Source organism: Centrocercus urophasianus, unplaced genomic scaffold (assembly GCF_019232065.1).
Source record: "Centrocercus urophasianus isolate 14NV4802_14NV808 unplaced genomic scaffold, USGS_Curo_1.0 seq_25, whole genome shotgun sequence".
Classification (NCBI taxonomy): domain Eukaryota; kingdom Metazoa; phylum Chordata; class Aves; order Galliformes; family Phasianidae; genus Centrocercus; species Centrocercus urophasianus.
The window spans coordinates 13,307,925-13,319,619 of NW_024884811.1; the positions used below are offsets into that span (position 1 = coordinate 13,307,925).

Below are 11,695 nucleotides of genomic sequence, written 5' to 3' on the forward strand. Positions count from 1 at the left end.
GCGGCGTGCCGGCCCGGGGCCGCCCCCAGACCCAGCTTCGCGGCCTTTCTGCGGCTCCCGCCTCACGGGGCCAGGCCCAGGTGACACAAGTGACACGACGCGACACGAGCGGGAAAGCCGCTCTCGCCGGGCCCGGCGGGCCTCGCCCCGTTGCCAGGCAACAGGCTCCTCGCCTTGCCGGGGACCGGCAGCCGTCCTACTCTCACCCGCGGTCGGCAGCGCGATCTCATTGGCTGTCCGCGCGCTGCGCTCGGCTCCCATTGAGCGCCCGCTTCCTCTGCCGCGTTCTCATTGGCGCGCTGCCCTCTGGCCACGCCGCGTCACTTTCTCACACCATTCCCCCCGCCTTCTCTTGCGGCCGCCTAGCGGCCGGAGGGCGGGACCTATGCGTCGGCAACCGTGATTGGTCGGAGGAGCAGCCGCTCAGGTCGTGGGCGGGAGCCCAGGCGGCGGGGCGGTTTAAAGGCGCCGCGTGCCGGCTACCCGTGTCTGCTTGTCCTCTTGTGTGTGTGTGCGAGCGCGCCCATCGATAGCGGAGCCGGAGCCATCGCCTTGTGCAGGTGAGAACCGCTGGGCAGCGCGGCGGTCCCTCAGCGGGGCCGGGCTGGGGTCAGCGTAGCTGGGGCGGGCGCTGTACGCTGGCTGCAGCGCGTCTGGGGCAGAGCCCGGGGCGGGGGGGTGATGAGAGGATAGGGCTGCCAGGTACGGGGCTGATGGGGAGCAGGCTTGCTTTTGGGTTTTATAACTTTCAGCCGAGCGTTTCCTGCCTTTTAAAAAGCTGTCAGGAAATGCTAACGCTAAATTATAGGGGAATAAAAACTACTAATAAAGACAACGAAAACCACTAACTGCAGTGGGAAGGTGCGTTTCTGTATCTGGGTACCCCAGCAGAAAGTTATAGCTTTTCGTGCTGCTTGCTCCCTATGTAATCGTGATGGGATGCGAAACAAACCACAACCAGCCTCATTACTCCTTGTTCGTCTTAGACTGAGAACGCCTTTTCTTCCCAGAGTGAAGGTACAAAGCCAGGCGTTCACACTGCGGTACAGCCGGCAGCCCTGGCTGTTGCTCTGTCGGGTGTGTTTGGTGAGCTGCTGTGAGGACACAGCACCACTTGCCTCTTTTTTTTTTTCTTCTGTAAAAAGCCTTTGGATGAGAGAACTGCAGAAACTATACGGGATTAAATGCTGCTGCTTATCTCCAGTGTCTGCAAAGGGCTAGCTCAAGAGGCATTTGGGCAGTGCTCAGTGGTGTGCTGTGACCTGGGGTGAGCGCCGAGCTGGTCAGGCAGCTGGACGCAACGATCTGAGAAGGTCCCATCCAGCTGAAAGGGAGCACGGAAGCACACAGGGTCCTGCTGGCTCTGGGGACGCAGCTCAGTCCGGCCTCACTCAGGCGGCACAGACCTCGTGTCTGCGGTGTCGGTTTGTTCGCGGCTCCTCACCACTGCCTGCGCAGATGTGGGTGCTGGAAGCAGGCAGTGGAGACAGCAGTCATTCGGCTCTCCGGCTACGTTCAAACCCGATAAATCCAACCTTCCGAAGGCTCCGTGCAGCGAGCGGTCCTGGGCGGCCACCGAGCATCCCCAGGCTCCGCGTGAGCTCCGTTCACGGGGTGGGGTTGCACCGCCCTCGCAGCTCCGGCCGCAGCACGCAGCGTATATCTGCTCTGCTCCTCCCGAGCAGCGCACGTTCGGAGGGCTCCCGAGAAGGCGGCTGAAAGCCGAGGGCGACCCCGCCCTCGGTCCGGCTCCCAGGTGCCGCGCCGTGCCCGCGTGGCGCGCTCCCGGCGCATCGGAGGGGGCGCGCGGTCAGAGCTCCGCGCGTGCGCACATCTCCGGCTGGCGGGAGCCGCGCATGCGCCCGCGCTGGCAGCCGGCCATGGGCTTCCGCAGCGTGTAGGTACCGGGGCTGTGCGGCTCCGCGGGGAGCGCTTGGCTTGGGGGGAGCGGGGCGCGGCGCGGCAGGGCACGGCCCGGCCCGAACGCGGGAAGAGCGCAGCGGGCGGGCGCGGCTCCCTCCGCCCGGCGGCGGCCTCTGCCCGCGCCCGGGTCCCGGTAACCTTGAGGACGCCGCGTCCGGACGGACGGACTGCGAACGGCTCCGGGCGGCGCGTCCCCACTGCACTGCCTGCGGGCGGGAGCGCGCCTTCGGTGCTTTCCCTGCGGCGGTCGCGGCGCGCGTCTTGTGCGGTAGTTTCTGGGTGGAGGGGCCGCGTTCCGGTACGGGCTGAGCACGGCGCTGGAAGGAGCGCGGTGAGCTCCCTGGGACGGTCGCCGAGCTCATTTGTTGCGTTACGGGGACGTGGCGGAGCCCGGCGCTGCGCGGGTCAGCACCGCTCAGGCCCAGTGGCTGCGGCGCCCCCCCCGACTGCCGAGCGGCGCTGGGGAAAACAAAAGCAAAACCCGGCTGCCTGGCGCGTGAGCGAAACGGATCGCTCTGCATGAAAATAAAGGCAGTTCGGAACCGTTCTGTCCCGTTCCAAGGCTCACCTCTCCTGCGTGTGCTCGTTCTCGGTCAGCAACGTTTAAAAATAATAAATAATAAAAAATCAGTGTAGCTTTTTTTGTGTAAAACTGAGAGCTGTGTACAGGAATAGAATAGCATGTGTGTAGACTGATGTTTCTGAAATGCTTTCATCATGTATTTTGCTCCATGAAATGGCAGTGGCAAAGTACATCAAGCTCTGGTGCTGAAATAAAAAATAAAAAATAAAATAATAAAAAAAAAACAAAAAAACCCACCCAACTTATTAACATAAAATGTTATACAATTTATAATGACATTTATGGTATATGCAGACCAAAAATCTCTGAGGTTTGCCTTTGGCAAACAAATTTGCAGAATACCTAAAACTTTACCCTGAAACTTTATCTTTTCTGTAAACCTGCAGAAGGATGGAGCATATAAAATATGTTGGTGATGATGTATGTGAGTAAATGAGCTGTTTGTTTGTTCTTTGCTTATAGATCTGCCACGATGCCCGGGTCTCTTCCAGTGAACACTGAATCCTGCTGGCCCAAAGATGTGGGTATTGTTGCACTGGAAATCTATTTTCCCTCTCAGTATGTTGACCAGACAGAGCTGGAGAAGTATGACGGTGTGGATGCAGGCAAATACACCATTGGGTTAGGCCAGTCAAAGATGGGCTTCTGCTCTGACCGAGAGGATATCAATTCCCTCTGTTTGACTGTGGTTCAGAAGCTTATGGAGAGGAACAGCCTATCCTACGACTGCATTGGGAGACTGGAAGTTGGAACGGAGACAATAATTGATAAATCAAAATCGGTGAAGACTGTCCTGATGCAGCTGTTTGAAGAATCTGGTAATACAGATGTAGAAGGAATTGACACAACCAATGCGTGCTATGGAGGCACTGCTGCTCTTTTTAATGCTATTAATTGGATTGAGTCCAGTTCTTGGGATGGTAAGTTCAGGGAATTTTCTTTAGGAGTTGCATCATTCTCTACCACTGAGTAGTCTGCTTAACCATATAAAACCCGGAGGGCAAACTATCAGAGTCTTAAATGTTCTGGATGTTTGCCACTAGTTAATTATGTACAAGAGATAACAACATGGATAATCACTAGATAATCATCTTTTCCTCTAAGTTTTCCTTCACTTTTCCTGCCAATAAAGTGAAAGGGAGGAAGGGATTCAAGAGACCCTTAATCCCGGAGTCTTACCCTGAGTAACCAAAGGCTGAAAAATCACTGTTGGATGTTAAAATATGGATTCATGGCTATTTGTCTTTGTTATTTCTGTGTTTTTACAGGACGCTATGCACTTGTTGTTGCTGGAGACATTGCCGTGTATGCCACTGGAAATGCCAGGCCAACAGGTGGAGCTGGTGCTGTTGCTATGCTAGTTGGTCCAAATGCTCCTCTAATTTTTGAGAGAGGTTAGTCCTGTGAGAAAATAAACACTTTTCCACCAGATACCAGGTTCTTTCTAAAGCTTGTCCATTTTTTTTTTTTTTTTTTCCCTGGGGTGTTTGAAGGATTAACCTCCATTAACATCAGAAATTGCATTTGTCTCCTCTTGGTTTTGCTCACTTGGCCAAGTCCTAATGTAAGAAGCAGCAAGAACCTATTAAAGGTGCTTCTGTCCGTTTTTTAATTTGGAGATTCTCCGATTAAAATTGACAAAGAATGGGCTAGAGCTGAGTAACAGAGCGCCCTGTTTTCAAAAAGAAATTATTTGTTACCTTTTTGTTAAGCTCAATTGTACCATGCTTGAGTACCAGGTAACTGAAATCTGTTTCTGAAATATTACCTAGAAGGGCCTGAAGTCCTAAGAAAACCTATTTATTTAGGGCCAGATATTACTTGCTTTCCATGTTAAAGTATGTATTCAAAGTGACTCAAAGGTTAATAAAGTAACTTTTGGCTTTGTTAAATTCTCTCCATCAGGATTGCGTGGTACCCACATGCAGCATGCTTATGACTTCTATAAACCAGATATGGTCTCTGAATATCCTGTAGTTGATGGCAAACTGTCCATACAGTGCTACCTCAGTGCATTAGATCGCTGCTATAGTGTTTATCGCAACAAGATCCATGCCCAGTGGCAAAAAGGTACATCGCCTCTTAAGATGTTACTGCAGTTATGTAGATAATGTCTTCGAGTCTTAGCATTCTGTCTGACTAGTATAGTCCCCTGTTTGTGTGTTCTGCAGTGGTTGGAATGCATGCTTTTCATCCTTGAGAAATTGTTATTTCTGTTCTGATATGTTTGAGGGCTTAGTAGTCAATAAAGATAGTCTCTGCAGGCTTTTGTTGTTGTAATACTTGCTTAAGAGCATGTTATTTTACCCAGCGCTCTTAACATTTCTGATGCGAATATATAAATATTAAGTAATTATGTTTTTTGTTTTTATTCAAATGTGTTTAGTAGTTGCTTCACCCATACTAAGCAGCATAGGTTTGGGATTAGATAGATGAAGCAGAGTATTTCTTACTTTCAAAATGCTTGGTGGAAGTTCTGAGTTTTCTAAAGCATATAGCTGTTTCTTCTAACAGGGCAAATGTTAGTTGGTGCATGAGATCTATAAGAATTAGAATTTTAAACAGAAGTTTTGGCAGCATTTTAAATGAACCTGCCAGCAGGAGTTAGACTTCTGCATTTTGTATGTTGACATAGAGATGTCTGGATCATGCCATCCAACTATTTTATTTTAATAGATGAATACAAAAAATAATTTCTAACACAAGTTTCCTGCCACTTCCAGAGGGGACAGACAGACGTTTCACCTTGAATGACTTTGGATTCATGATCTTTCATTCTCCCTACTGTAAACTGGTACAGAAGTCTGTGGCAAGGCTATTGCTGAATGACTTTCTCAGTGACCAGAATGCAGAAACAGCAAATGGTGTTTTCAGTGGTCTGGAAGCTTTCAGGTGAGAATGGCTGCTGTCTTCTTTCACAGAATCACAGAATCACCCGGGTTGGAAGGGACCTCAAGGATCACGTAGTTCCAACCCCCCTGCCTAGCAGGGCCACCAAACACACACATTCAGATCAGGTTGCCCAGGACCCTGTCCAACCTGGCCTTAAACACATCCAAGGACGGGGCATCCACAACCTCCCTGGGCAGCCCGTTCCAGGGCCTAACCACTCTCCTTGTATAGAACTTCCCCCTAACATCCAACCTAAATCGTCCCTCCTTCAACTTCGATCCATTTCCCCTAGTCCTGCTGTTGTCAGCCCTTTTGAAGAGTTTACTCCCCTCGTGGGTGTAGGTTCCCTTCAGGTATTGATAGGCTGCAATGAGGTCACCCCGCAGCCTTCTCTTCTCCAGGCTGAACAAGCCCAACTCCCTCAGCCTGTCCTCATAGGGGAGGTGCTCCAGCCCCCTGATCATCTTAGTCGCCCTCCTCTGGACCCTTTCCAAAATCTCAATGTCTTTCTTGTACTGAGGGCTCCACACCTGGACACAGTACTCCAGATGGGGCCTCACAAGAGCCGAGTAGAGAGGGACGATCACCTCCCTGTCCCTGCTGACCACATCTTTATTCAGATGGTATTAACTTGGTAAACATCAGAGAAGTTTTTCCTTCCTGTTGTTTGTTTTTAATAATGGTTTCTGACCACTTTTTTTTTTCCAAATAGGGATGTAAAGCTTGAAGATACATATTTTGACAGGGATGTGGAAAAAGCTTTTATGAAAGCTAGTGCAGAGCTCTTCAATCAGAAAACCAAAGCTTCTTTACTTGTGTCCAATCAGAATGGAAACATGTACACACCTTCAGTCTACGGTTGCCTTGCTTCTCTTCTAGCCCAGTAAGCATAAAATTGTAAAATCAAAGTCATAGCTTTCTGTATGTAAGCATTTTTCTTTTGGAAAACCCTCTGTAAAAGTACATGTAGCAAATGTTTACCTATTAGGTTGCCTTAATTAGAAAAACTGTTACAAAATTATTCTACAAACACAATTAGTTCAAGTGACAAGTATAGTCAAAATTTCTGTGTCAGAAGCTGATCAAAAGCACTGCTTACTGCTTTTCAAAGCTGGATCTCAAATTTTAATGTGCCATACCTTCTACTAGCCTTTCGTCCTACACTGCTCCAAACAACCCAGTACCATGTTATGGCTTTTTTGTTGTTTTTAAATATCGAAAACTTAAGTTTGCATGCAGCATTATTTTCTAAACCGGTAGTCTTGTATCCTCTTTTCTCTTTTTGTTACTTTCTGTTCCAAGGTGTGAATGTTCCTTTTAAGGTATTTGTCACTTGCAAAAATCGTCTGCTTTGTAGATAATCGTATGCAGAGCATTTCTTTGATCTTTTTTGCTTAGGCAGGTTTGAAAATCATGGTGTTGAAATCCTCTTTCATTCGTTTGTGTAAGACCCTGAATTGTTATTGTAGCAGATACAATCTGCTGGCAGCTTTTTCTAAGTCAGCTGCGCTTTCTGGTTATTTTAAAACTAGCACCTTGGCCTTAGTTTCACTTTAACCAACTGTTGTTTGATTTACAGATACTCTCCAGAGCACCTTGCAGGACAAAGAATTAGTGTGTTCTCCTATGGATCTGGTTTTGCTGCTACACTGTATTCCATCAGAGTTACACAGGATGCCACTCCTGGTGAGTAAAAGGAGATGTAAATTAACTCCTTTGCATAGCTTACCTTTGTTTGCTTTGTTGTATTACCCATCAGCTTAAGTAAACGTGTTGAACAGTGCTTAATTACAGTCATATAAAGTATTCCCTAGAGCAGGATCACCTTTAAAGTATGTCCTTAGGCAAATAGATTGCATTTTCAGATGCTACAAGAGCTTTGCTCAAGCTGTTAGGAATATTTGTAACTAACTAGAAGTTCAGCTTCTATAATGGGAAATGTCCTGAACAGTGATGCAGTGCTGATGTGCTGTGCTTAGCACTGGTGCTACCCTACATTATAATTTTATGTCGTAGGTTCTGCACTGGACAAAATTACTGCCAGCCTTTCTGATCTTAAAGCAAGACTTGACTCAAGAAAATGCATTGCACCTGATGTCTTTGCTGAAAACATGAAGATTAGACAGGAGACACATCACTTGGGTAAGAACGTTGTAAATGTAAAACGTTACTAATCCTACAGCAAAATACTTATTACAAAATTTGCATGGCTATCACTAAATGTTTTGGGTGTAGAATGAAGCAGACATCCAACTTTTTCTATACCTGTATACCTTGTAAAGATATTTTTAGTAGTTTGTATTTATTGGCCTGATGTGACGTGTGACTGCAGTGAAAATGCAGACTTGGTTTTCCTGCTTTTTTTTACTTCAAACTGCAGCACCTGATGGCCGCTGTTGCATAAAGCGCTCAACAGGAGCCAGCTGACAGTACATCATTGGCCTTTTTTTTCTTTGTTTACAGCCAACTATATTCCACAGTGTTCAGTAGAAGATCTCTTTGAGGGAACATGGTATCTTGTGCGTGTGGATGAGAAACACAGAAGAACTTACGCGCGGCGCCCGGTTATGGTTGATGGACCCCTGGAGGCAGGAGTTGAAGTTGTCCACCCAGGCATTGTTCATGAGGTGAACACTGAGCGCTCTTTTAAAGTTTGATATAAATGGTTGAACGGTTTGTATGTTTGTCACATGTGTACATGTGTTAAAAGAGGAAGGGGTTTTAAAAGTTCTTTCAAATGCTTTGTTAAAATATGTAACATAGAAACCAGAAATGTAAAAAAAAAAAAAAAAAAAAAAAAAAATCAAGCATGGGTTTTTAAAAAGCACATTTCATCCTAACATGAATGAATGAAACCACACAAGAATGAAACAAGAAGAAACAGACTCTTTTCACACGTTCATTTGCATGAGCCATGACCAATTTAAATGACTTAAGAGCAGGCCATCCAGCATAGCATGAATGTTTTTCGGAAGTTGGACTAGCCATGAAGTGTGAATGTATGTGAACTAGAAACCTGTATTTAATGCTTTTTTTCCCTTCCTCTTAGCACATCCCAAGCCCTGCTAAGAAAGTGCCAAGAATCCCTGCAACAACAGAATCTGAAGGCGTTACTGTTGCCATTTCCAATGGGGAGCATTAAGATACCTCTGTGAGGTGGGAAATGGAAAAAGGTGTGAGGGTAGGATGAAAGAGTGGAAAGATTACAGTAGTACTGGAGTTTCATTATACAGTAGTACTTAATTGGAGCATGAACAAGCTGTTTAAACTCCTTGAAAGGATTTGTCGTAATACTGCGTGCTGATATTTATAGTATTTTCAGAACACTAAAATCATTAATATACGGGGGATAGAGCAACTTGCTAGGGGCTTTGTGGATTCCTTAACGTGTCTGAATTTTTTAATTGCTGAGTAGTAGTAGTCTATTACAAGGTCTTTGTACATAGAAAAGAATGAATCTTCTGCTTGCTTTTCCCATGTCAAATGACTTGAAACCTCCACTGTTAACTTCTACTTGTACTTGCAAAAGTCTGAGCTTTTAATGTTAGGGTTCTCAGTGCCTTGACAGTAACTAGTCAGTCTTCTGAATACTGCACTTCTCTTTCCCTTTATTACCTTCCCTTTCTTATCCCAGTCTACCTCTCCTCACACCGTTGCTTTGGAAAAGGTATAGAACCAAATAACATTACTGGAAAAAATTACTTTCCCTCCATCAGAATGACTGGTTCAAGAACACAAGGCTGATAGTTTCGCCCTTAAGAAACTCTGTAACTGACTACGTTAGTTACTTCGTAATTCCACCTACCATCCATTTTGTGTGTTCTATGCCTGCGTTATAAATCATAGAAGCCTGCAGGGAAAGAGGAATTACAAGGGAGACAAACAGTTCTTCATAAGAAATTTCTTGAACTGACTGATACGGCACTTTTTCAGGATTATTAAACTGTCACAGAAACATTTAAGGAAGCAGACTTTTAAAGTAAAGCTCCTAGATATCATTAGAGTTGCTTTAATTGGTAATCTGAAAAAAAGATCGGTTTGGATGACCCAAACTTGGAACTCTGACCTCTTGCTATTCTTTGTATAATACATTTCTAAGAGACAGTTTCTAACTTTGAATTTGGCATTGTACTTTGAAGTTCTTCTCTCCACTGGGGATGTCGTAGAAGTGGTGTCTTTTCTTTCTTTTTTTTCTGAACATGCACGCTAGAAGCTATCCGTCTTGCAAGTAGTAGATACATATTACTTATGGGGATTATATTCTGGTAGCTTTTTAAAGCCCAGATTAGAAATAAACTATGACATGAGCCTTGTAAGCTTGTAATATATATTTAATTGAGCTAATGTATAGAATGAAGTTTTGTTAAACTTTATTTCTTCGCTAATTCTACAGAGCTACGCGTCTCATAAAGTAGCAAAAAATATTCATCTGTTTAAATCACAATCTTTTGTTGTGTAACAGTGTGTTTGTAATATCTGTCACTTAATAGGGTTTGGTAACTTGCTGTATTTGTACAGTCAAGCCTTGATAAAATTGATGTTTATAATTCGATGGATAATAATCTGTTTGTTCTGCTGAAAGTGATGGAGCAATGATGCATGAAAATAGTGTTTGCAAGTATTTTGATTGAGTTTGCCCTCATGAAACTTGTCCTGGCACCAGAAAATAAAAATGCCATGGAACAAAAGTCCATTGCTGGCAGTGGACAAGCCAAGAACTGAGCTGCTACTGGCACAAAAATTTAACCACAGGGACCTCACTGTGAGGCAGATCCATTATTAAAATAAAGTTTGAGATATTTGAAACATGCTGGAGTAGTGCTGACTTGTTGGGTTTTCAGGATGCAATTTTTCTTTAACAGGCAAGAAAGAGGAAACTGGCCTTATGAAAACTTGAAGTTATGGGTTCACAGTCTTTGTGGATCTCCTGGATCGTTCTCTTTAATATTTCATTACAAAAAAATGGAAAGAAAGAGTTGCTGAGGCTTGTGGAAAATCATTACTTCAAGGCTTTGTTTCAAGATAAGTGTTTTCAGGTGGCATCTGTTTATAGTGGAGAAATTCATTAACAGCCTATGAAATAAAACTAATCTCATTACTGTATTTTGAAAGGTACTATTGTTTTATCTCCTTCTCACAAAAACTGAAAGGGGATTGGTTCCTGCTTTTTGCATAGCTGAGTCTAGTTGAACCTCGTTTCCCACAAGTGGTTTTTCAAAGTCATCCTGTTGCTTATTGACATTACTCACTCTTTTTAAGGTCAACGAAACATCAGTCCCTGTAATAGACAAGGCATTCTGCTTTTATATTTGAGAGCACTAGATGTATCTCTAAACCTTTCAGTAATGTACTCACCTTAACTAAAATCGTTCAGACTCTGCCTTAGCATAGGCATTTCAGTTGTGCCTGTTCAGAGGAAAGCTACTGCACTTTTCCATTACTGCATTTGGGCTGGTTGATTAAAGTATAAATTACCTGAAAGATGAAGATAGGGTGGGACATGGCAACATCTTGGTGACACTCAGAAAAATTGGAATTGTCACGGTATCCAACTTTTAACTTCTAGTGGTCAAGAATATAAAAATCAGTTTTGCTACTAGCCTTCATGCCCAAATAGTATGACAGAAGGTTGATACAGCTTGTAACTAGACTTTGGTATTGGCAACCCTCAATTTACTTACAGCTATCTACTGCTGAAGCAAGAATTTCAGAGTTTATGAGTATGCTTACATCTGTCTCTTTATTGGAGTGCAGCTCTATTCCAAGCATTTAGAGACTGTGAGAATCATACAAATTGTGGAAGATGTCAGGAGATTAATGGTTTTTAACCCAGCCAGTTAGGCACTAAAAACTGCAACCATACATGCAGGGCTACAGTAGCATATCTGAATTTGCCTTTGGACTGTGACAAATTAAGAACCATAGTCAACAGCAGCACTGTTCTTTCTTTAATTAAAATGTAATTAGAGTTGTTTTTGTTTTTAATTTAGCAAGTTTAATTTGCTTAGGATGCTTTTAAGAATTTGCAGTCAGTTTTTTGTTTGAACTTAGTTCTTTGCAAAAACTGTCCTGTTTGCAGTGGTATAGTTGTGTCAAGCTAAGGTAAAACTTGTCAAGAAGTTAACCATTACGTGGCTGTACTGAGAGATCTCCGAAGTGTGTTACATGCAATGCCATTTGATCTTTATTAAAAGATCACTTCCACTGATAATTTCTTTCTGTTTTACTTGAGTTATTGCACTAGTTGTACCATGTTTCTGGATCAAGAGACAAACAAATACATTAGGGCTCTGCATT

At 44.4% G+C, this 11,695-nt stretch overlaps 1 protein-coding gene across 3 annotated transcripts; it reads left to right on the top strand.

The window, feature by feature from the left end:
• The first annotated feature begins 454 nt into the window (after positions 1-454).
• Positions 455-11,609, top strand: HMGCS1 (3-hydroxy-3-methylglutaryl-CoA synthase 1). 3 transcript variants are annotated; one of them, XM_042825568.1, is made up of 11 exons: positions 1,851-1,897; positions 2,969-3,426; positions 3,775-3,900; positions 4,412-4,576; positions 5,230-5,398; positions 6,111-6,281; positions 6,978-7,084; positions 7,415-7,540; positions 7,862-8,025; positions 8,448-8,554; positions 10,261-11,609. In XM_042825568.1, exons 1-10 carry the CDS (start codon positions 1,857-1,859, stop codon positions 8,538-8,540), a joined length of 1,620 nt encoding a protein of 539 aa, XP_042681502.1. In that variant the 5' UTR covers positions 1,851-1,856; the 3' UTR covers positions 8,541-8,554; positions 10,261-11,609. The 3 variants fall into 3 exon arrangements, with proteins under 3 accessions (XP_042681503.1, XP_042681502.1, XP_042681501.1); XM_042825569.1 differs by lacking the exons at positions 1,851-1,897; positions 10,261-11,609 and adding an exon at positions 455-560 and having other exon boundaries at positions 8,448-10,206; XM_042825567.1 differs by lacking the exon at positions 10,261-11,609 and having other exon boundaries at positions 1,852-1,897; positions 8,448-10,206.
• The last annotated feature ends 86 nt before the right edge of the window (positions 11,610-11,695 follow it).